Raw genomic sequence first — 27,257 nt, forward strand, 5'->3', positions numbered from 1 at the left:
TTTCTTTTTTTTTTTTTTTTTTTTTCCAGGAGAGTCTTTTCACCAGGCCCTCTCACTCTGTGATGCGAGCGGCCCAGCTGCTAGCTGCACAGCTTGCCCATCTCCTGCTCCACCGCGTTGGGCAGCCGCGCATTGAAGGCCCGCAGGGAGGACTGGATCCTGGCCACCTCATTGTTGGCCAGCTTGAGCCTGTGGCGAAGCAGGCAGGTGAAGAGGTCGAGGCGGGTTTTGCCAGGGGGTGACAGCCTGTTCACCCGGTCCCGAATCTCCACCAGCTGCAGCATGGCTGAAGCCTGCGATCCCTGCGTGTAGGGGTAGTCCAGCTGCAGGATAAGGTCGCGAATGGCATCCGGTTCAAAGGGCAGGCTGTAGCCAAAGACCTGCAGGCTGTTGATCTTCATGTAGCCCAGGTTCTTGGAGGGATCCGTCATCTCCAAGGGCTCGTAGTAGATTGTCTCGTTGGAGCTATCGTCCAGAGACTTGATGCGGCTCCGCAAATAGACGTGGACTGTTTCAAAGAAGGTCTTCCACTTGTTGCCCAAAGTGAGTGTCCAGTTTTGGCACTGGGCAGAGGCATCCACGTTAGTCCTTTCCCAGTCTGGGAAGCTGCCCTCGTTGACAGGCATGAACCAGCTCTCTGAGTGGCTTCCGCCAAAGGGGTTGACATAGATGGCCATGACGGGCTCCAGAGTGCTGTTCTTGGTGAGGCAGATCTGCAGGGAGAGGGCCAACATCACGTGAACCAGGCCCGGCTTGTACTTGTTGCTTTTCAGGGTCAGGAGCATGCGCTTCCTCCAGGAGGGGTCAAACCAGCTCCCCAGGCGCATGTCATTGCTGATGAAGATGGAGTGCACCTCGATGCGGCTGTCCCGTTTCTGCAGGAGGTACTTGAGCTCCAGGTCCTGCAGGTCCGTCTCCAGTCCCAGGTAGTGCTCCAGTGAGTCGGCCACCTCCGGGCGGCAGAAGCCCTGGGCCAGCACGTAGCCATGGTTGCAGGTCCCGCAGCGAGTGCTGTTGTCCTCGGCGCAGCTGGCACAGGCCGACCCCTCACCCAAGGCACACGGGATGGCCCCTTGGCAGGAGGGCTGCTCCGAGGGGCACGTGCAGCTGTGGCTTTCTTCCAGGAAGGTTCCAGGCACTGTCGTCTCACCGCAGTAGAGGAGCGACTGAGCGCGGCCCCACCAGTAATGAAGTGGCCTAGGGGAGAAGGAACACGGGAGGACAGTTGCTTAGGATAGAATCATTAAGGTTGGAGAAGACCACTACGATCAACTAGTCCAACCACCCCCCCACCATGTCCACTGACCATGCCCCTCAGGGCTGACCCCGCTCTCCTTTCAGGTAGTTGTAGAGAGCAATAAGGTCTCCTGGACTGAACAGTCCTCAGACAGTTTCAGGGCTGGAAGAAAAACCCAACTTGTGTTCATTTCTTATGGGGGTCACACAACACCGCTGGTGTCTCCCACTGAACCAACCCTTGTTTTCCAGTTCCAGGCTTGAACCCAACCTGTGAGGTAAAGCTGTCCTGGGTGGCAAAGCTGTCCTCAGGCTTCCCTCCAGCAAGGTGGGAGCTTCTTGAGTCCCAGGGGGAGACAGACCGTGGGACTGAGCTTCCCTGGGGCTCTGACCCGCAGCACGGGGCTGTGGCATCCTACCTCTCCTTTGGCAGTTTGAAGCGGGGTTGCCGGTGGCAGCGTTTGCTGAGGTTGAAGAGCCTCCGGATGATGTGGTGGGTTTTCCTGGAGAGCAGCTTCAGGCTGGTGCCCAGCTGCTGGTAGCGGTGTTGAATGTCCAGGTCCATGGCCCAGAAGTGGGAGATGGCTGTCCTGTTCAGGAAGCGGTCCCCTGGGAGCCTCTTCACCAGGGCCTGAAACTCCTCTGTGGGGAGACAGATACCAAGTCAGCGAATCTGGTGTCATCAGTTGTTGTTTTCCATTAAAAAACACCCACGGGCTCTTTGGTCCTCGTGACAAGACCCATCTTATGTGCAAGCTATGAGGCTACTAGTCTGGACCCTGCCCTACGGCCTCTGCCCACCCTGAGCACCCATGGATGCTCCCGGGCCACATGCACTAACCTGACTTACTGCAAGAGCAGGATCTGGGCAAGGAGATGCTTTTGGAGCCAGGATATAGCACCTGGCACTGTGCCTCCCATCCTCACCTGACTCCTCAAACTGGCTGTGGTGGTTGTCCCAGGCACGCTGGAGTTGTACCAGGTTGCCCTCAAGCGCCTGGATGTCGGCCTCAGGGCAGTTGCAGTGGGGGAAGGTGGGCTGGCATTGGCAGTGGCAGTCGCTCCGGCGGCACACCAGCTCCCCAACTGAGCTGCAGGCGATGTAGCTCAGGGCGGCCGCCACGAAACGCTCTCTCAGGTGATGGGGAAGCACCGTCTGCAGCCCTGCAGGTGAGAAGGAGTCCAGGGGGTTCAGCACCCCCAGCTGGACCCCCTTGGGCCCCTCCCAGACCACCTGGATGCTCACATCCATTGGCATCAGAGCCGCCTGTCTGGACTCTCCATTGATCACAGCTCTCCTTGCCAAAGGAGACGCATCTCCTTCCTGCCCAACTTTGGTTTATTTATCTCTAAAGCAGCAGCCTGATCCAGCACCCCCCACCCCACGTGCATCCCTTGGTGGCCCTTCTGCCATCCCCACGGCATGGTTCCTACCTTGCAGCTGCACCTTGTTCTCTGGGCTCTGCACCAGCACCGAGCTCACCGAGTCCAGGTTGTCGTAATTGCTGCAGCCCAGTGGCCCCGTCCGTGTTTCTGTCACCTGGTTGGGACCGCAGGTGGTGAGGGACACAGGAGGGGATGCGTACCACTATGCACAGAGGGGCTGCAGACAGCTTCTAGCTAGTAAGGCAACACTGCGGCAGCTTGGAGAGGAGAAATAATTGCCTGCTAATTGGCTTGTTGACAGCCAGCAGCCCGGCCTCCAGCCTGCTGAAAAATGCGCCTTCATTAGCGCGCCCAATTTCCCATAAATAATGCGGATGTGCACACTTCTCCGGGGCTCGCTCTGCCCTGCCCTGCCTTGCTGCCATCCCCGCTGGGCTGCACTGCCCACCCACTGTCTCCCTCTCGCTGCCCCCTCGCCTACCTTGATGGCAGCCGTGGCGATCTGGATGTGGTGCAGCCGACGCAGCGTGCTCTCGCGGTCGATGAAGTAGGAGGCTGCCAGCTGGTGCAGCGTCTCCAGCGACACCGCTGAGCTGTTCCCGGCCCCCGACAGCTCTGCCCGGTGGCTCAGCTTGCGCTTATCCACAAAAATGGTCAGGGACTCCTCTCCTGCGGGGACGCATCATGTGTCCCCTTCTTGGTCATATTTCTCCCCCAAACCCATCTTCTTTCTGTCCCCAGCTCTCACCTCCCAGCGTGGCGGCCAGCAAGAAGTGTGTCCCATATTTCTTGATGATGCTGTCGGTGACCTGCTGCAGGCTGGGCCGGCGCCCCAGCAAACGGATGTTGCGGATGAATTCAGGGGCGAGGGGCAGCGGTAAGCTGAAGAAGTCCTTCCTCTCCAAGGCCAGGTTGTTCACCTTCCAGCGTGCAAACTCCCTGCGGCAGGAAGGAGAAAAGTGACGGTCAGAGCCTGGAGATGGATGGGGAAAGGGATGCCCAGGGATAAGGCTTCATCGGTCTCTAAACGACTGATGGTAATTGATTGCACTGATGGGCATTGATGTCACCTCTTCCATCCTGCTGGCTTCCCCCATCTTTGATCCCTGTCCCCCTGGATCCAGGTAGAAATCCAGTGCCTGGGTGCTTACAGCTGTGGATGATGACAGTGTTAACTATGAAGTTGGAGGTGGAGGCAGTGGATAGGGTGAGGTTGCTGCAGGTTGCTGCAGGTGGCTCCAGTGGGATGTGGAACTCTGGTGCTAGTCCCCACTGGAAGCTTGGGTAGCTCAGAGCGGGGCACGATCCGGCCTTTCTCATTCACTATTGGGCCCTTGTAGTGCAGAGAGCTGGCCACCAGGATGGTGAGATCATGGGGGGATGGAGGACAGTGGGATGTTCTGGCGTGGGGTGATGTTTTGTATATATCCCCCTAGAGCTCCTCAGCCTGCTTCCGCCTCAAACAACAGCCTCGCAAACATCGTGTGGCCAATTTCAGCCTAATATTCAGCTTTTTGCTCTAATTAACACCAGGTGGTGGCTTTCCAACAGTTTAATTAGAGCTGATTAAGAGAAAAGGGAGAGGAGGAAGGAGGGAAGGTTGGACATGAGCAGCACTGCGCTGCCTCCCACAGTGACTTCAGAGCACAAAAAATGTGATGCTGGGGTGGGGGTGGTGCTCCTTGTGGATGGTGTTGCCCTCCCAGCCTGGGGCAGAGGGAAATGTGGGATGGGGGCCTCCAGTCCTTTGGTCCCCTTGATCTTATCCCGTGAGAAAGGCGAGGTTATCCTTCTTGGAGGAGGAGTGATTTGGCTGCCATCCCTGTAGGTGCTCCTTTCTGTCCCTCCAGCGTCACCAGCAGTGTCCCTAGAGCATCCCTTGGCAGCATGCAGGGACGGGGAAAGGGGAAATGAGCTCCCTGGGGTGCTGCCTTCATAACAACACAGCCATCCCTGTACTGACGTCAGCTCACTGGTAGGATGCAGCAGGGTTTGCTCTGGTGCCATGAACCCCTCCTGGGCTGCGGGGGCTTTGCAAGGACCCCCAGCATCAGCCCTGCCCCCGCGGAATCCCAGCTAGGCATGTGCATCTCAACCTGCATTGCAAATAAGTGCTGGTTTGGGGCAAAACCTGCCTGGGGCTGCATCCTGGTGGTGGGCTGAACCAAAGGGACCTACCCAGCCTTTGCAGCTGAACGTGAATGGGATAGTGAAAGGCATGAAAACAAAACATCTCCTGTTGGCAGAGCCTGGCATAGGTACTGCATCCCGCCACGGGTCCCCTAGAGCAACCCCAGCTTCAGCCATCTGGATTCAACCAGCCCCATCCCCGGGAGCCCTGCTGCTGCCTCTCACCTGTAGATCCTGTACCTGGTGGTGAAACCCTGCCGGTAGCGCTCCATGAAATCCACGTACTCCTGGGCTCGGTAGAAGGGACCCCGGTCGGTGAGGAGCCAGTCGAGGGGCGCTCGGCCAGAGGAGGAAGACGAGGAGGATGATGAGGAAGAGGGGGATGCGGGGCCGGAGACATGCTGCTCGGTGGCCACGCCGCCCGCCCCGCAGCACACACTCAGGGCCAGGAGGGCCAGGGGCCACGGGAGCATCGGCGGGAGCCCGTCAGCACGCCGCAGGTTCTGCTGCCCCATGCTGCTGCTGCCCGGCCGGATCCTTCATTCTCTCGCCCCGCCGCGCTCCTTGGGGACGGATCCTGCCCTGCAATGGCACCGCACGACAGGTCGATCATGAGTGCGGGGCAACCTTGTGCTAGGTGACATGGGTGAAAGTTGCATGCGGCTCTAAGGTCACCAGGGGCTGGCGTGGAGAGGATGGAGAGCCATCCAAGAAAGAAGGGGACAGATTCTGTAGCATGGTCTATTGCGATAGCACAAGGAGAAATGGTTTCAAACAAAAAGAGGGGAGATTTTGATCAGATAAAAGAAAAAATGTTTTTTTATGATGAAAGTGGTGAGGCACTGGCACGGGTTGCCCAGAGATGCAGTGTGCGTCCCATGCCTGGAGACCCCCAAGGTCAGGCTGGACAGGATCTGAGCACCTGATGGAGCTGTGGGTGTCCCTGTTCAGTGCAGGGGATTTGGAGCAGATGGCCTTTAAAAGTCCCTTCCAACTCAAATGAAGTTGGGATGTTGAAGTTGGATCTTCTTCTATGAAGATCCCAGGGAGAGCTGGGAAGGAGTTAATGGATGTGGAGCATTTTGAAGGTGTCCATCATGACCATGCATAGCTTTTCTTGGGTTGGTTAAAAAGAAATGGCCTGAAGGCACAGGAAAAATTAACTGCTCCAGCTGTAGGCATGGTGCAAGGCTTCCCTTTGTGCCATGTTAGTGGCTGAGATGGTGGATGAGTGGATGTGCAGACGGATAGAATCATAAGGGTTGGAAAAGACCTCTAGGATCCTCCAGTCCAACCGTCCACCTGCCACCAATATTGCCCACTAAGCCATGTCCCTCAGTACCACATCCATACATTTCATGAACACCTCCAGGGATGGTGACTCCACCAACTCCTTGGGCAGCCTGCACCACGTGGTTGGATGGGCTTGTCTACCCTGCAGCCAGCTGGGCTGGCCACATCAGTGTTTGGAAGATAACCAGCATTTATCTTGAACCGAGACCTTACTGGTCTTGTAGCATCTGGCACTGAGCATCTTAAAACACGGGAAGTTTGCTGGAAGCAGTAGCCTGGGGTCAGAGCCTGCATTTGCTGTGCTCCGGGGGGAAGCTAGTGATAAGGAGCTGCAAGGTGCAGGGGCTGGGCCAGAGCAGGGAGAGGATTCTTGCCTCATGCAGCAAGGGCTGGTTGCCTAAAAACCTGCTTTGAACAGAGAGGAGTTCAAAGTCATCGCAGGAATGTCAGAACTGACTCGTTCTTCATTAGCCGATGTAAATGCTGGGTATAAAAATATGGAACTGGGCCACGGAGGGGAGGGCAGCAGGGATGCAGGGAGGGCTCCCGGGCTTATCTCTGGAGCCCAGCAAAGGCTCCAGACTTCAAACGGACGGAGCTGGGGCTTACCCTGCCTGTGTGCCAGCTTCGTGCCTTATCCCCAGGCCAGTAAAGATCTGGGAGAAGCCAGCAGCTGCAGGCAGGCTCTGGGATGGGATGGGGGTCGATGGGAACAAGGTTTTGGGGACCCCATATTTACAGTGCTTCCAAGATATGCCCATTATTCTCCATAGCAGGAGCCACCCAATGCTCGTCCCTGCCAAGCACGCACCAGCCCCACGCTCTCCTAAACCAGGGCTTTGGCAGATGAATCATCACACTTAAATACTCATTGTTATTATTTTCCCCCTTTTCTTCTATTTTTAAACCCTTAAGGGTGTGCTTTGATGACGTGCTCTCAGCCTGCTCCCTGGCAATTTGGAACCAAAGCTGTCAGCTGCAATAACCCCGATGGAGGTGCCGGCAGAGCACAGGTGGGCTAGGGGCTGCCGTGGGCTGCAGCACAGCCAGCAGAGCCAGGGAGGTGACCGACCCTTGTAGACAGTGCTGATGTTCAGTTTGGGGACTTTTGTTACAAGGACATTTTGCTGCTGGAATGCACTCAGAGAAGAGCAGCGAGGCTGGTGAAGGGCTAGAAAACAAGCCTTATGAGAGATAGAATGTGAGGAAATGGCCTCAAGCTGTGCTGTGGTGGGAGCTCCCTATGTATGGGAGGTTCAGTTGGACATTAGGAAGAATATCTTCACGGGGACCGTCACCAAGCATTGGGATGGGCTGCCCAGAGCAGTGGGAGAGTCCTCATCCCTGTGGACGTGGCACTAAGGGACATAGGTTAGTGCTGGGACCTGCTGCGTCAGGTTGATGGCTGGCCTTGGTGATGCTGAAGGAACCAAGCTGATACGAAGGGCCCGCTATCCCACACCCTCATTAGCCACCCTTCTCTATTGGCTCATACTGGAGGTGGGTAGGATAAAATAAGTATGTAAGTGCAAATCTGTACTTGCAGAAGCAGGGGACAGCACAGCTCTTTGGTAGCACATAACCCCATTGACCTCGCTACTAAAGCTGGAAATAACTTTCTAATCACTTATCCTTGATCCAAAAGAATGGAGATTTGATGAGAAGCATCTGACTACTCATATTTCTTTTTTTTTTTTTTTTTTTTGATTTAGGGTTTTGCATCGCAAAAGCTGGAAAACTTCCAGCTTGCTAATTATTTTTTCCCCCCTTGTCTATAAAAACCTTAACACGAAGGAAGAGGCATTTCAGCACAAATGTCCCCGGCAGACGTGCCCAGGAGCACAGCCTATTTCCTGGCCAGCTCTACCTGGTCCTGGTGCAGCCCTCTGTGTCCCCGCTGCCTGCAGAAGACAACCCATGCATTGCTGGGATTGCCATGAGCTGCATCTCGAAAAATAGCTTGTTGCAAAACCCCGTATGTTCTGAGGCTTCCTCCTGCCCTTAGCGCTGAGATGGCAATAGGATCACTTCTGCTTTTTGGTGCCTTCACCCAGAAAGCGAGGGGCAGGAGGGCATGCTGGGCTCCTCGTTAGCAGCTGGGCAAGCCGCAGGACCCGGCAGCAGCATCACCCTGCCAAGCCATGTCCTGCCTGCTTGGATGCCGCCAGCAAGGCAGCTCTGGAGCAACACGCTCCTCCACTAATCAAGCAGGGTTCGATAATTAAGACATTAGCTAATTGTCAGGGACATTAACATTGATTTCTGCCCTTTCACGCTGCAGAAACTGATCCGGCCGCCTGTATGCCGTGAAGCGTTCACAAGGGGGTTGGCTGGGGATGTGTCTGAGCCCCCAGGTAGCTGATGCTGGCAGACGGGTGACATCCTGCTCCAGCATCCCTGGGGCCAGGGCCAGCCGAGGTGCATCCATGCGGGAGCAATAGGAGAGGGCTTGCCTCGAGCTCCTGCCGATGCCTTTTAGCGGGGATGAAACTCTAACCGAGTCACCTTCTTATTAAATGTGAGAAAGATTTATCAAATTAAGGCCACTTAGAGAGGCTGGGCAGAGGCTAAGTGCCTGGAGCAGATGGGCTCAGCTGTGAGTGCCGATGCTATTTGCAGTGCTGTGGGGTCAGACCCGCTCTGTGTCCACCCAGGGCCACACAGGACCTGAATCCCGGGCACAGGGACAGCCACTTCTGAGCCCGCTGTCCCTGCCTGAGCAGCAGTGTTGGTGATCCCCACCACGGCCCCGAGCTGATTCTTGCTAAATGACTTCAGTAAGTCACTGCCTCTCCCCCGGCCCTTGAGACTGGTTTAAAAACCTGCAAGACATTATGATTTGGGTTCCTTTTATTAGCTTTTCTTAGAGCAAGGAACTTTAAGATGTGAGTAAAGGAAAATGTCAGAAAATCCCAGGACTCGGGGAGCTCAGGATTTGCATAAGACATCAAATGAGATGAAGCCCGGGCTGCGGTCGAGGGAGACGGCAGCTGCGCGTTCTGTGTCACACCAGTGCCATGTGTTGTGCCCTCTGGCTTCGCTCACCAGAGACTTCCAAATCCACGGGCAGAAACCCTCTTGAAAGAGCAGCGTGCCCAATCCAGCTCCCCCAGCACGGCGGCTGCTTCCCCTGCCCGGGGCCGAGCTCCCAGCCCCGAGCATCCCCGAAGTCAGCTCCCGGGAGGAGGAGGGGGGGTGCTCACGCACACAGCGGCATCCCCTCCTACTGTCTGAGCGAGCACAGCGTGAAGTGGCTTCACCCGAGTGGGCAGCATCAGGAGCAGGGGGTGTAGGGCCAGCCTCCCGCTCTCCGGGGCTCAGCAGCCCCCCGATCCCAGCCGGGGCACAGCGCGGGGGGCTGCCCGGTGCAGACCGCACGGCTGCGCACGGAGGGGGCACACTGACACCTGCCGGCAGGTCCCGCGCCTCCGGCGCCACGGAGGGGGCAGCCCGGCACCCCCAGCCCGTGCCCCAGAGCTGCGTTTTGGGACCAAGCGCGGGGCTCCCGGCAAGGAGCGGGGCGGGAGGCGCAGCGATGCGCGGAGAGCTGCCGCTCTCGAGTCCGGCCGGAGTTTGGGCTCCTTTGGAAATGATGAAAGCTAGCGGTGAGCGGAGCGAAGCGGGCTGCTGGCATCGGCTTACCCGCTCCTCGCTCCGCGCTGCGGCACCGGGCTGGGAGCCTTCCCGTCCCGCTGAGGGCCAGCTGTTGCTCCAGATGTTCTCAGCAGGGCACACAGTTCGGCACCTTAGCTGGCTGCCTCCCCGGAGCAGCGCAGCGGTGCACCCGCAGCTCCCGCTCTACCCAGCCGAGGGCAGCCCCGCAACCCAACGCGGGGACCAACCGCGGGACACAGCCTCCCGTCTCCCCTCGTCCTCTCCGGGACAGCTCACCCAAGGTCACCGAGCCACCCAGCGGGGCGGGGACATCTCCCACCCATCCTCACCGTCCGACGCAGCATCCCACCCCACCGGAGCATCCCCACTCCGCTCACTAGCGGAGAAGCTCCGCGATCCCGTCGGGCTTACCCCAGGCTCCGGGCGGCAGCGGCAGCAGCAGCGGCGGCGGCGGCGGATCCCGCGGTCCGGTGGCAGCTCAGGCGTCCCGGTGCCGGCCCCGCCGCCCCATGGCGCGGCCCCGCCGGCGGGCAGCCCGCACCGGGTCCCGCCGCGCTCCGCGGCCGCCGCCACCTCCACGCTCACCCCGCCACCGCCGCCGCCGCCCTATAATATATGCGGCGACGGCGGCCAATGAGAGGAGCCGTCTGCCTCCCCGCGCCCTCCCATTGGTGAGCGCCGTGGAGCCGCGGGGGGAGCGGGCGCGCGTGGGGATGCTCTGCGGGCACGCGTGGGGCAGCGCTCGGCCTCGGGCTTAACCCTGCGCAGAGCCCCGTGCCTGAGACCCCGCTTGTAATCCCGTACCACCGTCCTCTTTCCTCCCAAGCCCCCAAAGTGGAGTTTTTCCCCCCTCCAAAAGTGGTTTTGCCACGGAAAGGTTGAGATCCCCCTTCCAGAACCACAGCGTGGTTTTCTCTGGGTTTTGGTTAGGGATGAATTTGGGTGAAAGCATAACCAGGTTCAGCGTGCGGGTGTGGGTGTGACCCGGACGCGGTGCGCAGCTCAGTTCTGTGCTCCCACACTCAGCCCTGTGCTCTGCCCTCTGGGTGGGGTCGGATACCCACGGGGCACTGCTCCTGGGGAGGCCCTCAGCCCCCAGCCGGGCCCTGCAGGGTGCCCCGCACAGCCTCTGCGTGCAGCCCCGGCTCTGGGGAAAGCCCTCATTGGGCTCTGTGTGCCCGGGGGATGAGGCAGCAATGGGCACGCTGGGGGTCTCCGAAGGGACCGCTGCCCCCAAAGGGAGAGTGGTGCTCTGTCCTACGTAACATCACCGTGCTCGTTCTTCCCTATATTTTCCTTATATTTTTCCTTATGTCTTATGCTTCTCTTTACATTTTCCCTTCAGTGTTTGTCCCTATGCTTTTCCTTACACATTTTCTTATCCCTTTCCTGATATTATTCCTTATACCTTTCCTTACGTTTTTCCTTATCCCTTTCCTTATAATTTCCTTAACGTTTACCATACGTTTTTCTCCTATTTTCCTCATTTTTTTTTCCTTACAGTTCCCTTACCGCTCCTTTATAATTGCCTTGCATTCTTACATTTCCTTGCACTTCCCTTATAGAATGCATATCCTACAGTTAGACTAGATGACCTCACTGGTCTTTTCCAACCTTAGCGATTCCACAGCTCCACATCTTCCTCTCCTTTCCCTTCCATTTCCTTTACACCCTCCTCGCATTTCCCTTACGTTCCCCTCATCCTTCCTTTCCCCTATCGTTTGTCACTTCTCTACGCTCCGCTCTACGGATGGGGACACGGTGCCGCCCTCCAATCGCACCCCCTCTCTCACCATGGAACTGCATGGGCTTTAAGACCCTCTCCCAACCCAAACCATCCCAGGATGCCGCGATTCCCTGTGATGTCGAGAAGGGGCTGAGCGGGGCTCTCCCTCCGAGCCGCGCCGTAGCGCACCGCACCGCGCCGCACGGGGAGGTGCCGGTCCCCGCGTCCCCGCCCCTCGCCGCCGCCCGGCGCCGGAGCTGCAAGATGGCCTGGGCCGGGCTGTGCGCCCTGCTGGCCGGGTGCTGCCTGGCGGCCGGCAGCGGCCCCGCCGAGGCGGCGGCGGAGGCGGCGGCCAAGGAGCTGGAGTGCAAGCTGAAAAGCATCACGGTGTCGGCGCTGCCTTTCCTCCGGGAGAACGACTTGAGCATCATGCACGGCCCCTCGGCCGCCGAACCCAAGCTGCTCTTCTCGGTGCGCAACGATTTTCCCGGAGAGATGGTGGTGGTGGACGACCTGGAGAACACGGAGCTGCCCTACTTCGTGCTGGGTGAGCATCTCCCGGCGCGGCCCGGCCGAGGGGCTCCTCCCTGCGTTCCGCAGCCCCTCCGGGTCGGGCCCGGCCCGCTGCCCCCCCGAGGCTCTGCCCGTCGGGAGGCCGCAGCCCGCAGCGCTGCTCTGAGCGGAGCCGCCTCCCCCGGCGCGCTGCAGAGCGCTGCCAGCCGGGCATAGCGGCGGGTCCCCGCTGCAGGTCCCCGGACAGGTAGCGCCGTGCTGCCGAGCATCGCTCCCCCACCGCCGACGGGCTCACTCTATGTATCGTTATTACTATTACTTATATTCTCCCCTCCCCTCCCCCCCCCCCCCCCCCAAACCAGCCCTTTGCTGCTTTCTTTATGCTGGGCTCACAGCAAGGCCTCCATCGCTTGCTTCCCCAGGGCCAAGCCGAGCTGTGGCATCTGCTGCAATCTTACTTTTGTGCTGAATACCGTTTTCCCACTCTTCCTGCATGCAGCCCCCACCCCACGTGAACCCCACGGCTGCTCTCTCCGCTGTGGCTGTGCCCACCTCCCGCACCCTTGGGTGCCCCATGCATGTCCAGATGCCCCCTTTGTCCATGTGCCATCCCAAAAGCAGTGTGCCTGCACATGGCTTTATGCTGCGATGCCGTCCTGAGTACCATCCTGTGTGCGGGGAGGGGACAGCAGTGGCTCTACCTGGGCTGTGTCCCCTGTGCTTTGTCACCTTCCTGCCTCCCCCCGACCTCTCTGCATGCACAAAACCTGCTATCCTATACCCGAGCTCGGAGCAGTGCTGACTGCATCTCTCTGCTCCATGCAAAGGGCAGAGCCAGGCACAGGGCTGGGGATGCCGTGGGAGGGTTGTGGGGACACCCCGAAAGCTATGCCCAGGGTTAGGGGGTGGCCAGAGGGGGCTGTGGGATGCGATGTCCCCATCCCCAGCATGGCCCCTCTCTGTGATGCTGCGGCGGAGGCCGGAGAGCGTTGCTGTGGCAACGGGGCCGCAGTGCAATGGATGCTGCGGGGCCGCGCACGCGTGGCATTGTGGCATTTGATGCTCTAAAAGCCACACAGGTGCTCCTTCCTTTCTGGGACCTGCTCCTGGGGGGTCAGAGCAAAGGGGGTTGGCACAGCCCCTTTGCAAAGTGTCATTATTTTTCACCATCATGAATTTATCCGGGGGTATGCGTTGTCTCGGTTGGGTTATGTTGGGAGTTTGCCTCATTCTTACCCCATTCTGGGGTTACCCAGGGCTGTCCGTCCTCCTCAGCATCTTCAAGGTTTGGAAGGGTTGTGAGTTGGTGCTCAGCAGCCACGTGAGCTGCTGCTCCTTGCTGGTCCCTGCTCCTTCATTCCTCCCAAGGCAGAGCCATGGTAGGGGGTGGGTTGTGGGGTTGTTGCCTCTGTTTTATGGGAAGGGTATGCGCAGGGATTGCAGCTGCTCTGCACTGGGATGTGGGGATGGGAAAGCACTCGGCTCCATCCTGATTTGAATCAAGGATGCCTCAGTCATTGGCTTTCATCTCTCTTGGTGCCTGTTGCATTAGTTATGGGTTTTCCTGAATCTCACTGGTTGGTGGCCATTAGGAAATGCTAATTTGCAGCTCAGTATTCCCTTCCCGCTCACTGTTCCCTCCCAGCCTCCTAGCAGCATCAACCCACACTCTATATCCCATTACCTGACTTCACATCCATGCTGACTTTCTTTCTGTCCCTGTGATTCCAGCTGCCAAAATGTCCCATTCCTGTGAGTTTGAGGGAACTGAATGAGCTGTTTCTGCCTCCCCGCTCCAACCCTAAAGGTGTTCAAGAACCACGGAGATGTGGCGCTGAGGGACGTGGGCAGTGGGTATGGTGGGAGTGGGTTGCCGGTTGGACTTGATGATCTGAGTGATCTTTTCCAACCTCAAGGAGTCCATGAAGCTGTGCTGAGCTGCACTGGGACATGGCACCATGTCCCTCCATGTCCCCAGGAGTGTCCCCTCTGCCCGGGCCGTGGCAGGGAACTTCACCTGCTCTGCAGACAGACACTCTGAACTTCGGTGACTTTAATAGATTATCCTAAACTCGGGCCTTAATATGAGCTGTCACAATTTCAAATTATCTTTCTTTTAAATTAAATAGATTCCTTTTTAAATACAAAATCAATTCTAATTTTTTAGAGGGGTGAGATTTTTCAAAGGCACCAATGAGCTGGGCATATTTAACTGCTGCAGAATATCTCCCCAAAACACCTCATCGTTTCTATTCCTTTTCATGTCCTTCTTAGTTTTTATTCTCTGCTAAGCTGTGGATTCTGCTGGAGAATGCTCTGTGACTCCTTTGTGTGTTGGGGCCAGGGGGCACTGAGATGGGGACACGGTGTGCCAGTAATTAGGGTGATGGATCCTTCGGCCAACCAAAGCTCATCCTTGCTATGGGCAAAGAGCAGCAGGTAGCCCTTAGATTTCACAGCCCCCGGAGTTGCCTTCTCCACATTACCTGTCCACTGTGTGTGTGTTGCACTGAAGGTAATGTTTCTCGATAGCTTAGAATCACAGCACTATTAAGGCTGGAAAAGACCCCTGAGATCCCCAAGTCCAACCCCAGCCCATCATGCCCACTGCCCACATCCTTCGGTGCCACATCTCCATGGTTCTGTAACACCTCCAGGGATGATGACCCCACCACCTCTCTGGGCAGCCTGTGCCAAATCCTCATCACCCTTTCGGAGACTTCATTTTTGGGGAGGTGAGGGCACCCCGACCCCGCTGCCCCATCCCCGTCACACGTCCCCAGAACCAGGGCACTGAGATGGGGTGCTCTGGGACCCACAGCATCGCCTCGCTGCTAACCTTGCACCTGCGGATAGGTGTAATGGTGAAATAATGGAGCAAATATTAAGAAATTCTTAAGTATCCAGAGAATAACCGAGTTAAATTATACCAGAGGAGCTCAATTGCCTTGCTTAGATTGATTGAATTACTAAATGAGCCTGACTAATGGAATGGAGTGGATATATCGGACTTTTACTCAAGATCCTGAAATAATTTCTCTAATAAGATTGTGAGCCATTAATTGAACTTGGCTTGGATCCTGGACACTGTCGCATGCACCGAGACCCGCTGTGATGATCTATGCACCCACCTTGCTGCTGGCAGGACGTTGCCCTTAGGACCCAGCCACCCACTGTGCCATGCAGGATGCCACCCTCCCCATCCCTGCTGGCCACCTCCTTTCTCCTCCGTCAGCATCTCACTGCTGTTGAACCTCCTCTCCCTGGTTCTTCGCTGCTGGCTTTGCAGGCTGGAAGCATCCTTGAGGCCACCGCCGTGCCCCACCGCCTCTGTGGCTGGGAGCATTTTGGTGGCGCACCGGATGTGGAGGGATGTTGTGTTTTGTTTTATGTTCTCTTTCTTTCCAACCCACAAACACAGGGATTTCGTCTCTGGGTACCCGTTGCCATGGCAACTGCGCATCCAGCCAGCTCCAGCAGCGGCGGGGCCGGGGCATCTCGCTGACCCAGAAAGCAGCGGGGGGAGCACTCTGTGATGCTCGGACCAATCCCATGGGGGGACATGGGTTTATGGGACAGGGTGGCTGTCGGGTCCCAGCCCTCATTTTGGCTGCTGGGAATGCGGAGCACTGCTCCCATCTCCCCCAGCTGACAGCCTGGGTTCTGTGCCCCAGTGGGGAACCTGAGGCTTGCTCCCATCCTTTGTGGGTGATGTTTTGGGGATAATGTTGCCCATGCTGGAGCTTCTAAAAGTACCCTAAAACTGTTGTCCCACCTCTGCCCTTCTATCCTCAGGCCAGCAGAGTTTGTGCCTGGGTCCTATCCCGCATCCCACCTTTCTATTTATTTTTTTGGGGTTGATTATCCAGCTAAACTCTCTGGGAAGCTGGATCTGGTGGTTGGCAACCCTGTCTGTGGCAGTGGGTGGATCATCCATTGGATGATCTTTAGGGTCCCTACCAACCTAAGCCACTCTCTGATTCCATGATTCTATGTTAAGCAAGGCTGGATGACCCTCTCTCTTTCTGTCTCAACACACAGGAGCCCTTTAAATGAGGGAATTTTTGCCTCCTGGGGGTGGGGAAGCATCTGGATGGTGACAGCGCTGTCATTTCAAGCTGGCTTGAGATTTGCTGGGGCTCTCCCACTTGGATTGGGAGGGTTTGCATGGCAAAGGGAAGGCTCTGGTTGCTGGTTTGTGGCTGCTTAACACTGAGAAGCACCAGTGGTGGCACATCGGTCACGGAAGCTTGGATGTGCGGCTGTGGTGCAGGAGGAGACACGGTCCCTCTCCTGGCTGGCTCTGAGGCATTTCAGTAATTAGTATGACTAATGAGCATAGCAGAGCAAGCAGATATCAGGGATGTAGAGAGCTGGCTTTGCTTCCGCAGGGAACTGATCCAGCTGAAAACTGACCTGCCAGGGGAAGGAGATGGGGAGGGGCTGAGCAGAGCCCACCTGTGCCTTCGCGTAGGGTTTTGGGGTGTTTGAGTGTGGGAGAGCCTGGAAGAGCCTTCCATCACCCATGGTTCTTCCCCAGAATGCCCCTGGTCGCATTGGTGGCCTGTGTTGGATCGCAGCTCCTGTGGTCCCCTCCACTGGGCCAAGGCTGGAGGTGGCACCCGGAGCTGAGAGCACTGAGACACCTAACCACGATGTCACCATCACAATGTGGTGTGGCTGCCTGGGAAAGCAGGTATTAGCAACCCTGAAATATCCTGGGGACAGGCGCTTGTGTGATGGGAGACAGTTACCATGGAAACCTCCTTCAAATGAGGAAAGAAAAAAAAAAGAAAAAGAAAAAAAACCCCAAATTTAAAGCAGTGCTTGTAGCTCGGAGGAGCTGTAGACCTTACGATGGGTTTTGGCACCCCCCTTTCTTTTTTATTTGTTCCAGCTAACAGCTCCAGGAAACAAGCCAATTAATTTGAACATCCCCAAGGGAGTGGGAGAGCGAGGGCACGGGGCTGGGAACTCAGTGCTGTGTTTGCAACCACCTTTCTGGCTTTGGGGCTGGGGGCTGGGGCTCCGGATGTGCCACAGGGCTGGATCAGCCCGGTGGGGGAAGAGAGGACAGCTGGCTGAGGTCCCAAGAATGCTTTGCTCCCGTGGGGTCCTATGCCCAACTCAGCATGGGCTTCATATCCATGCGGAGCTCACATCCTGCCCAGTCGCCTAATGATGTCCCCAGTGTCCCCACCCTCTGGGAAACCTCTTGGAAACATTGGTTTTGCACAGAGAGCCCACATGCCGCTCAGCAGCCCCGAGCATCCCCGGGGGGCAGCCTTCCCAGAGGCACTCGGGCTGCTGAGGAGCTGCTTTCGCATTGGAAACAGAACTGCCAGCGGAGTTTTACCAGGGAGCATTGGTGGCTTCTGAAAACACAGCTGGCTGCAGCTCACCGACCTGTTCTGCAGTGCTCAGCCGGAGGGAGATGCTTTCTTCCTGGATGTGCACTGTACCTTGACCAGTCAGACCCAGAGCAGTGCAGTAGGGTGGATGGTGGAAGTGTTGGTGGCTCATGTCCGTTTGCTCAAACCTTGACCTGGTCTGGCTTTGAAAGCTTTCCGTTACCACCTGTAGTGGAAATGCTAAGTCACAGCTCAAAGCAGTGATTGAGCACCTGGTGGGAAGGCAGGGCCAGCCCAGGGGAGCTCAGGTGCATGCAATCCTGGCTCCATTCTTCCCAGACCTCATTTAAGGGTTGGCAGTGGAGGTGAGGGTATTTTGCTGGAGCTCCCTGCCTACCTGAGGCCTTCCCAGGGTAAGCAGACTTTTTTTCCCTTTGTTTCTGTGCCTACAGCTGCTGTATTTGGGCTCATCCTCGCCTACTGTAGCATAGGACTTTGCTACACTGCTATCGTTGCTGTGCCTTCCATCACATGGTAGCATTACACCATGTTTTCCCCTTCCTCGGTCACAGAGTAGGGTATAAGGATGCATGTCAGCCAGAGGACTCAGCCTCTGCAGAAGAAAAAAAAAATCACAAAAATATTTTTTAAGCTTATGAAGAAGCATCCTTTGGGTCAGAAGCAGTGGTGGCTGAGGGCCAATTGACCCTGGACATCCCTCCCATGCCCCTGCACCCATAGCTGCCAGGGAGAAGGGAGCTCTGGGAACAAAGCAGAGCTGTTTCTCTGGGTGCAGGTATTTGCAGTTGGCTACTGCTCTTTATTTTTGTCCCCTGCTTTATCCCCATGGTTGCAGTCCCTGCCTGAAGAGCCAGGCAGGTGAGCACAGGGCCGTGCCATGCAGTCACGTTACAGCTGAGCCATGCTGGGGATGAGGAACCTTGTTACATAATTTGGACTGCAATGCAGAAGTGCTTGCTTCGTTGTTTAATTAATTATCCCATTTCAGACCCTATGTGGCAGCGGGGCCATCGTGCAGGCATGGGGCCCTTGCTGGGGAGGACCATGCACAAAAGCCTTTTCTTCCTTTCTCCATCTCTCCTGCTTGGGCATCGCAATGCTCCTGCTTTTGGCTGGCTTAGGATGCTAAAAAATGGGACTGGGTGTGCACAGAAGTGGCCACGTGGATGGTCTTCAGAGGTCTTTCAGGTTCCTCTGGGTGGCAAATCCACTTAGGTATGCTCCAAGGTTTGGCTCGCACCCAGGTCTCCAGCAGCTGGGAAAAGAGCAGTGAGTAGCTTACAGGGTGGCTTCCTTGGGATGCAGGGAGAGCAAGGCGGGAGCTTCCATGGAGGTTGGCTGTGGATGCTGGCCTTTTATCCCACTGCTTTCAGATCCCTGCTTTGCACTTTCTGTCCTTCCAACAAAGGCAGCTGGCTCCAAGCAGCTTAGGCTTCAAAGTTCCCAAAATAACAAAGGTTAAAATAAATTAAACAGAGGGAAGGGGGGAAGAAAGCTACGAGATCAAGTCGGTGCCCCACTTGCACCCTGGCTCAGAGCTTCAAAGTAGCATCCACCTCCTGAGAGCAGCTGTTGGGCATCTCAAAGCTCAGGGCTCACAGCTTCATCCTCTTGGTGTCATGGGGAATTCCTGTGATGGTGCACATCCCTGTGGGTGATGTGGGACCCCTGAGCTCACCTGCTGTCTCCCCATGTGCTGCAGGTGGGCAGGAAACTCCTCGTGGAGAGACTCCACACTCAGCTCGGTGCTCAGTGCCTCTGCTGGCTCTGCTGATTTATATAGATCATCAATATGACAATTATATACACCTGCAGATTTAATTACCTCCATTTTCGTCAGGCAGCGACAGATTTATGCCTCTATTCAGTTCCTGTAAATCTGAAACAAGCCTGACTAGACCCAAAAGCCCTCCCATTGATCACCGCACACTGGCTGGTCTCTGGCCCTCTTGACAAGCTCTTCTCTCGAGTGATAAATTCAAGATGCACAGTCAACTTTTCCCCTTCTATGTCTTTCTTCCCTATTTTTTTTTTCTGTTCGGTTTCCTTCTCCCTGTTATCTTCAAGCATTTTCACAAACTTGGAAGCGGAGCTTGAAATTGGGTAGGTGCTTCTAAGCACTAAGGGGTTTATGGCAGCGAGCTGCAGTCAGCTCTACCTCCAGGGGCTCATCCTGCCCCAAGTTGAGTGCCAGTGCATGCTGAGGAGTTGGGAGGAGGCAGACCGCCTCCTTGAGGACCTCCTGGCAGGGTTATTTGGGTCCCATCAAAATAGCGTCTAATTCACCCAACCTCTTGGCCTTGGCGTAACGAGCACTTAAACAAATTAGCTTGCGGGAGCAGGCTGGAGTTTACCCTTGAAGTCTGTGTCACCGCTGTAATGCATCCCCCTCCCTCCCCTGCCTGTCCCACCACTGCTGCTGACCTCGCCTGTACGATATGCTCTGATGTCCCACTAATGCCTGCCAGATGGGCTGCAGTGGCCGGCCATTACCGTTCCTGCCAGCCCATGATGGAAATAAATAGCTGCTCTCCTCCCTGTGGAAACTGACTTGGGAAGCTGAAGGTAATCTTGGCAGGTGTCTTGGGCTTGTAGGGTTTGATGGTGTGGAGGGTGTGGAGGTTGGAGGATTAGGGAAAACTAGAAAAAATTAGGCAAGAAATCTTTTTCTCAGACAGAACGGTGATGCATTGGCACAGGCTGCCCAGGGAGGTGGTGGAGTTACCTCTCCTAGAGGTGTTCAAGAACCATGGAGATGTGGCACTAAGGGATGTGGTCAGTGGGCATGGTGGGGATGGGCTGATGGTTGGACTGGATGATCTTAGAAGTATTTTCCAACCTTTATGGTTCTATGATTTGGGTATGGGGTGTCCCCAGGTAGGCTGTGAGTTCTTCTTTTCTCATCAAGGCCATACTTGGAGGAGTAGCAGGCCTCAGGCACTCATGAAGAGACACATAAGTGTGGCCTTGGTGTCACCTCGCTGGACCTGCAGCTGCCCTCCAACCCCAAGGCACTGGGAGGTGTGTGGAGAGCAGGTTGGAGCTCATCTCCAACAGCAGGAAGTGGCTGATAATTGGGGAAAAGTGTGGAAAAAAGCATATATTGTGTGATTTTTCTTCCCTGCCCCCATACTGCCAGGGTTTGTCTGTAGGTTGTGTGGCTCGGTTGCTGCTGGTCGGTCTGTCTGCCTTGAAATCGGTTCCTTTCTCCGGGCTTTCATGCTTCATGGTGGATGAAACAGAGCCTTTTGTTAGTTTTGCATTCCTAATTCTTGCAAAGTGAGAAATAGTGAATAATCATTGCCATTTCCGCTGCTCCACTGGCTTCATGATTTTATGGGCTTTTATCCTCTCCCTGCTCAGCTGTTTGTTTTCCTTGCTGAGTACTAACACAGTTGGTTTCTCCTCTCTACGGAAACATTTCAGACCTCTTGTCTTCTTTGCATGCCTCTTTGGAGCCTCCTTTGCTGCCTCCATCACGAGATGGCTGACCTGAATACTGCTGGCAGTTCTTGAGATCAGCGTGCTGTCACCAACATGGGATTTCACCTGCCCACTTTCTTGCCCACTTTTCTCTAGCACTTCACAGCTTTAGCTCTGAGGTACCTAAATTTAGCACTGGCGACCAGCTTTGTCACTCGCTTCCTCTTCCAGGGTGCTTCAGAACAGCTGAAGTCCTGACAAAGATCTCTGTGGGGTTCCTTGGTAACCTCCTTTCCCTGTGAAATGCAGCCTTACTTCTCCCCTGCATGGTGGACTTCCAGAGGACGTTCCCTCTGGTGACATCCCAACTTAGATTCTTTCGGAAACTTCGAGAAGACCTCTTTGAAATGAGCCCATGAAACTGGATCACCCTTATCTCCTGGTGTGCAGTGTTGCATGACCCACATCAATCCATGCAAACAAACTGACCAGAGCAGAAGTAGAATTTACTGGTCTTTAATGGCCATTTTCTTATGAGTTTGGGGTCTTTCTCCATCAAGGTTTGTTCCATCAGTTGCTTGCCATTTCTGAGCAGTACAGTTGTGCCAGAATTCAGCAGCTGTCCTCCTTCTCTTGTAGTTGAGCACTTGATGGAATGATGGGTTCATGCCCTACATGTCATACTTTTTTTGTGAAATCTCCTCCAAGAGCACTTTGCCCTTTGACCGTGTGATGCTTTCTAATCTCATTACCAAGAGATAGGGAGCCCAGCAGAGAAGACTGGAGAGCTATGGGGCTCTTCAGGCCTGTAGACACAAGCAGAGCAGGATGGTGGATGGTGGCTCCAGTTTACTAAAGATTAAATAGCACTGGGCTTTGCTGGGAAGCAGTGTAGCCGGGGCGGTGGTTTTTCTTGGCTAACTGAGAGCTTCTCCAGCATTTGGGCTCTTTCCATGGAGACCTGGGCTTCCTTCTGGAGGGGATGATGTGATGCCTTTGCAGGGTGTTGGGCTGGGATACCCACTACAGATGTGGTCCTTTCCGGGGCATAAATATCAACATTGCATTTCTTAATTTGCTGGCATATATTTCACTGTCATGATGTAGGGTGTGGGGTTTTGTGGTGTTTTGTCACATGTTCATAAAGCAGAGGTGCTTTCCTAAGTGTTGGTTCAAGACATGGGTTTGTTTTCATCCCACATCTCCTATCATAGTTATGGTTAACGGGACCTTATTAATAAAACAAGTGAAAACTAAACACCAACAAGTATCCCAACTTGTTTGTTGCAGCTTTTGGTCAAAATTGGCAGATGTGGTGGAAAATAACCTTGGAGTGGATGTTCCACGGGTGTGGTTGAGCATGTCCTTGTGTCTGCAGAGAAGAGCGGGGCAATGGGATGTGTGATGCTCTAGGGTCAACAGCTGTGGAGCAAACCCAGATGACTTGTTTTTGTTAATGATGAATCGATGTCCTTTGCTCTGGGAACAGCTGTGTGACACTGTCACTCCAGGAGCGATGGAGGGCTTTGCTATTAAAGAAAGGGACAAATTATGGCTGTAGCGTATTTGGGATAAAAAAAAAAAAATCCCATTTCATGGGTACAGCTTTGAAAAGGAGCTTCTTAATGACCTTCCCAAAAGCAAAGGCACCCAGCATTTCAAGGAGAAACCTGGTTAGCTGTCAACCTTGCTACAGCAGCTGATGGCTTCACGTGTACTGGCCCCAGGTTGAGCATCATGGTGGGGTGATGTATTGGACCCATCTGGGGAGCGCCTCCAGATATAGCTGGGTGCCTCTTCCTTGAGATTCCAGGTTGTTCTGGGTCTATGGGTCTCTCTGAAATTTTGCACCAAGTGTCATCTCCCGTGACGTAGGTACCTAACAGATAGGGTGAGACTTGTGTTTGCTGCTATGGAAAATCTGGATTGCCTTAGAAAGGCAGTGTGACCTACAGAGCAGGCTGGCCTCCCTACCTGAGCCTGGAGAGGGGAAAAAATTGTGAATAAAATATGAATAGTCAGCGGTGAATGTGATTTTTGTTTAAGCAGGCCAATAAAAAATGCCACTATTATCCCATGAAAGATGTGTCAGTAAAATCTCAGAGGTAAAAAACTGCTTAAATATCAAGATATGCATTTTGACGTCTGAATTGCCGTGAATCTCATCCTGAGGTTCCAGCACAATGGCTCATTGTGGGATGGGCTCCTGAGTTGCTGCATGCTTTAGAGGCCTTTGGACCAGGGCTTGTTTCAGCTGGGGTAGAACTGTTTAAAGGATGTGCAAGGTTCAGGCATAGAGTAAATGCACAAGCTAATGGGGAAGTTAAATAAAAACACAGTTGGGTTCCGATGGAAAATAAGCCAGGTTTAAATGTTAATGAGGAAGTATAAGTCCAAGTCAAAGGCTGCACTCTGCTGAGACTGGCATTATGGCAGAGTTCATTTGCCTAATCAGAGGCATTTATTAGCGCAAAATGCTTCCAAATGGAAACAAAAACTGTTTTACCTTCCCCTCCCCACCCCCCAAGGCTCAAAAGATTGCATTTGTTTTTAGGGAGCACTGTTCTTTTAGTGTCTTTTCCTCTCCCAGCACATTTCGGAGTCTTGGTGATGGCTGTGTGTCAGTGTTGGGGCACGCTTTTGACATTGCAGGGGCTTGAGAGCCTTGGTTCTGCATGCACATGCAGTACTGGCCTGCTACAAAGCAGTGTGCAGAGCCCAAGGGCAGGGCTTGCTGCAGGCTGGGTGGCTGTCCCAAGGAAATTAGGTTGTTTGGGTGATCTATAATGCAGCAGGTACATCTCCACTGCCTCCAGCACTCCAGCAACACCATCCAGACTTTCCTGCTCTCCTCTCCTTGGCTTGCTCTTTTTGCTTACAGATGCTCTGAGAGGGGAGCACCACAGTGGCTACATTGGACACATCTGTTGGGGTCTTTGGGACTGCTGCTCCCATGGATGGGAAGGACCTGGACCACTCTTGATACCAGGCAAACACGGCACAGCATAATTAGTGGTGTCCTACAGTTATTAACCCCTGACCCAGGCAGGCTATTTTTTAACAGAGATGCAAGAAGTTAATACTAGTGCTAATGGCTTCACATCCAGGCCTTAATGAAAGCCATGCAGGGACAAGGCCTGTCATCAATATCTTTCAAACTTTGAACTTGAAATTATCCTCTCCCTGCTGCCATTTTTTGGCTTTCTATCCGCTTTCCCCACCTCCTCTGGGGTCTCCTGGACCATGTTTTTGAGCTGGTCAACGAGGTCGGCACCCACCAGTCCTAATGTAGAGCTTGATCCTCATCAGCACCCCAATACGAGGCCTCAGTGGTCCCCATGGGTTACAGTAGTGTGTGCCATCAGGAAAAAGATAGAAGTGAGAGGTGCTGGACTGGGGGATGTGAGAGAAAGAGACAAGGAGGGTTGGCCGTGGTGTTGGCTGTGGTGTTGGCCTTGCTTGAGCCAAGCTCCAGGAAAACATCATCACGGCAGGAAAATATGTGTAGATCTGTTTTTGAAGTAGAAATAGAATGGGGTCGGACAGGTGCAGTGCTGCAAAACCATCAGGGAGAGGAGGAGGGGGTCTGAGGATGAAGCTCTCCTACCCAGGCTCTGCAGGAGCAGAGGCAATGGAGGAGCCTCGCCCCTCATGGTGATGGAGAGGTCACAGCCTACCTGTTTGGGGTGACGGGGGCTGATTCCTGGGGTGTTTTCCCTGTTTCTAGTGCCTCTGACCTGTATGTGATGCAGCTGCAGGAGGGAGGGTGGCAGGTGGGAGAAGGATCGCACGAGTCAGCCCCGAAGCTCACGTGTTGTGCTCTTTTTAAAATAAGAATCCCTTTTTCATTGAAATACATTATTCTTTTTAGAAAGAAGCCTGTTTAAATAAATTTGAAATTATGACAACCTATTTTAAGGCCTAAATTTACTATAATCTATTAATCATTTAAATAACTTCCATCAAGGAGTCCTCCTCAAATATTAATGAGCTGGAGGGTGCTGATTTTTCAATGATATGTCAGATCAGGGGAAAACATCTTTTACTCCAGCTTTCTAAATGTCACAATGTCATATACTTAGTATCTATTATTTCCAGTCTTCACAATGGGGGAAATGCTGGTATTTACATTTTTCGAAATGTCAGGACGTTGAGTTCCTGTTGTGCATAAAAGCTCTTGCCTTAATTACTCTTAATTTCACATTAGCAAGCAGGTGTGGGGAGAATATTTTCTTCAATTTGAGCTGGTTCATTTGAAGTTGGGAAGCCGCAGGGAGTTGAGAAAGCAGCAAAGCTTGTTTTCCCCTTTCAGCCCATGAATAAAGACCAGGTGGGAGAGGAGATGGGCTCTTTCAAACCCTCGTGGCTCCCGGGACCAGACTTTCAAAGGGGATCCTGTGCCGAAATGCGCAGCTCAGTGGTTAGAGGGAATTTCAAAAGTGCTTCTGGCTGCAGGGATGCGTGCACACCTCCCAGCTCTGCTTCCCAGTAGCCCAAGGAGAGCTCAGCATCTCTCTGCTCGGGACAGCGAAAGCACGCTGATTGCCACCAGAAATATAGCCCGTGCTGAGCAGGAACCGCCTGCCAATTCACTTGTTAATGTTTCTTTTGATTAATCAAATCACTTTGGAAGGGCTGGACCTGGTTTTTGATGCATTCCCCCCCCCTCCGGTAGCTAGCTCACTTAAGGCAGCCTAATGAAATTAATTAACGGTAAATTTAAAATGTTGTTTTTCGGGATGATAATTGAATTCCAGTTTTCATTTGAAGGCGGTTTGAGACGAGCGAAATGAGGATGACAATTTGCTAAGTGAGCTCAGGCTGGTTCCCAGCACCACCGAAGCACACGGCATAAATGAGACCACACCGGACTGACCCACATGGCAAGGGAGAAGCTCATCGTGCTTTTCATGCTCATGACAGCAAATGCAAATAATGCTTGCGTTTTCAGAGGGGGGAAAAAAAAAAAAACAACAGCTGAAATGGAAATAGCACACTGGAGCTGCAAGATCAAGGCTTCCTGTGTGCAGACGGTTAAAGCGGTGCCCAGCTCTGCCATGGTGATGTGCTGGTGTCACCCCCACTTTGCTAAGCCTCATCTCTAAAATGGTTTTCAAGAATCTGGTAGATGTGGCACTGAGCCCCATGGTTAGTGGGCACAGTGGGGATGGCTTAGGGTTGGAACCGATGATCTTAGTGGTCTTTTCCATCCTTAATGATTCTATGCGTCTATGTAATTTTGGGCCAGTTGAGCACACTTGGCTTGGTTAGGCATGCAGCCTCTGCTGCTTTGCTTGGGTTTCATCCAGTGCCATCGCTATCCAGCTCAGCTCTGCCCATCTGCCCTAGTGCCAAAGACCCCCTAGCTGAAGGCACCTTGAAAGGTCAGGGTCCTTGGGCAGAAGATAGAGGTATCTGTGCAGGTAGAGGGACTGTGTCCTGTGCGGAGAGCTGCAGTGTGTGGGCAAAGACTTGAAAGCTCTGAGCATACTTCAGTGGGAGCCAGCACTGCAGGTGCGATTGCAGCCACGTGCGCGTTTCTCCAGTCATTATATTTTCCGTTTACAGTAATTAGCTGCACAGCCCCAGCGATCCCATTAGCGCTCCTGAGAAGTTGTTCCATATTCTCTGCTCCCCGCGGTTGGGGCTGCATGTAACGTGAAGCATATGGAGAAAAAGTGGCTGAATTAGAGCCTCAGGGATGCTGACGGCCATCTGTGGTGGCACACCAACCCCTGGCTATGCCCTACACCCTCTTTTTGGGATGAGGTGGATACTCCCCTGGTACCCCTCTTGTAACTACATTTGCTTTCACAGAGATTTCGGGCAACACGGATGACATCCCATTGGTGCGCTGGCGGCAGCAGTGGCTGGAGAATGGAACACTGCTCTTCCACATCCACCACCAGGATGGGGCTCCCAACCTGCCCGGCTTTGAGCCCACCGAGGAACCCCAGACCGAGTCAGCCGAGGAGGAGCTGAGGATCCTGCACATCTCAGTCATGGTACGTGCATCCCTTCTCCTCCTGCTTTGGGATGGAGGTGGATAGGATGCTATGCAGGATGCTTGAGCACTGGGCTGCATTACACTTGTCCCAGAATTCACATCTGCAAATGACTCACGCTCTCCTCCACCTAAATGTACCCCAGCACTTCTGCAGGAATCCTTCACCCTGGGCTTTGAAGGTCGCATCCAGCTTAATACGGGGTTAATTCACAGTGACTCCCTTGGCAGCCCTTTGCTCGGGTGCCCATATGCAGTGGTGTCACAGTGCCACCAGGCACTGTCACCACTGCTTTGCTCAGCACAGCTCCATGCAGGAGTCCCCCGTGCAGAACCACAGGGAAAAGGTTTAATGGCAGAGAAAGGAGGGTGAGGCAGAGATCTGGAGTGGGGAAAGGGGGGGGGGGGGGAGGGGGGCTGTGTTTTTATTTTTCCTTATCTTGGAAAAGTCTGAAGGACTGACCATTTTTGAGCCACTGGAAGATAATTAGCTGGAGACAATGTGTTGCCGAGGCTGCAAACAGGCTGTTTAATGGTGCCTACCCTAATGAGAGGGCTG

General features: G+C 54.4%; 2 protein-coding genes across 5 annotated transcripts in view; one reads left to right on the plus strand and one right to left on the minus strand.

Moving 5' to 3' along the window:
• On the minus strand, positions 1 to 10,245 carry BRINP2 (BMP/retinoic acid inducible neural specific 2). Its single transcript, XM_025153140.3, has 7 exons — positions 4,978 to 10,245; positions 3,371 to 3,561; positions 3,104 to 3,291; positions 2,671 to 2,776; positions 2,164 to 2,400; positions 1,656 to 1,878; positions 1 to 1,197 (listed from the first exon to the last, which is right to left on the minus strand). The coding sequence occupies exons 1-7, from the start codon at positions 5,265 to 5,267 to the stop codon at positions 81 to 83; spliced, it is 2,352 nt and encodes a 783-aa protein (XP_025008908.1). The 5' UTR covers positions 5,268 to 10,245; the 3' UTR covers positions 1 to 80.
• A 1,388-nt stretch (positions 10,246 to 11,633) lies between these two features.
• ASTN1 (astrotactin 1) overlaps positions 11,634 to 27,257 on the plus strand; it is a 41,765-nt gene continuing 26,141 nt past the window's right edge. For all 4 annotated transcript variants that reach the window (XR_003076469.3, XM_004943258.5, XM_040704895.2 and 1 more), the window contains exons 1-2: positions 11,634 to 11,933; positions 26,512 to 26,699. Coding sequence is in view for 3 of the 4 variants with exons in the window: in XM_004943258.5 (XP_004943315.2) it covers positions 11,651 to 11,933; positions 26,512 to 26,699 (471 nt within the window). In the remaining variant the exon portion in view is untranslated. The remainder of the gene's footprint in view (positions 11,934 to 26,511; positions 26,700 to 27,257) is intronic.

The sequence above is a fragment of the Gallus gallus genome, chromosome 8, assembly GCF_016699485.2.
Source record: "Gallus gallus isolate bGalGal1 chromosome 8, bGalGal1.mat.broiler.GRCg7b, whole genome shotgun sequence".
In the NCBI taxonomy this organism is placed as follows: Eukaryota; Metazoa; Chordata; class Aves; order Galliformes; family Phasianidae; genus Gallus; species Gallus gallus.

Coding starts and splice junctions, on each gene's coding strand:
- BRINP2 (XM_025153140.3), bottom strand. CDS start 5,267: ATGGGGCAGCAGAACCTGCGGCGTGCTGACGGGCTCCCGCCGATGCTC. Junction 3,562..4,977: donor ACCAGGTACAGGATCTACAG/GTGAGAGGCAGC, acceptor TTCCTGCCGCAG/GGAGTTTGCACGCTGGAAGG. Junction 2,777..3,103: donor TCGCCACGGCTGCCATCAAG/GTAGGCGAGGGG, acceptor GGTCCCAACCAG/GTGACAGAAACACGGACGGG.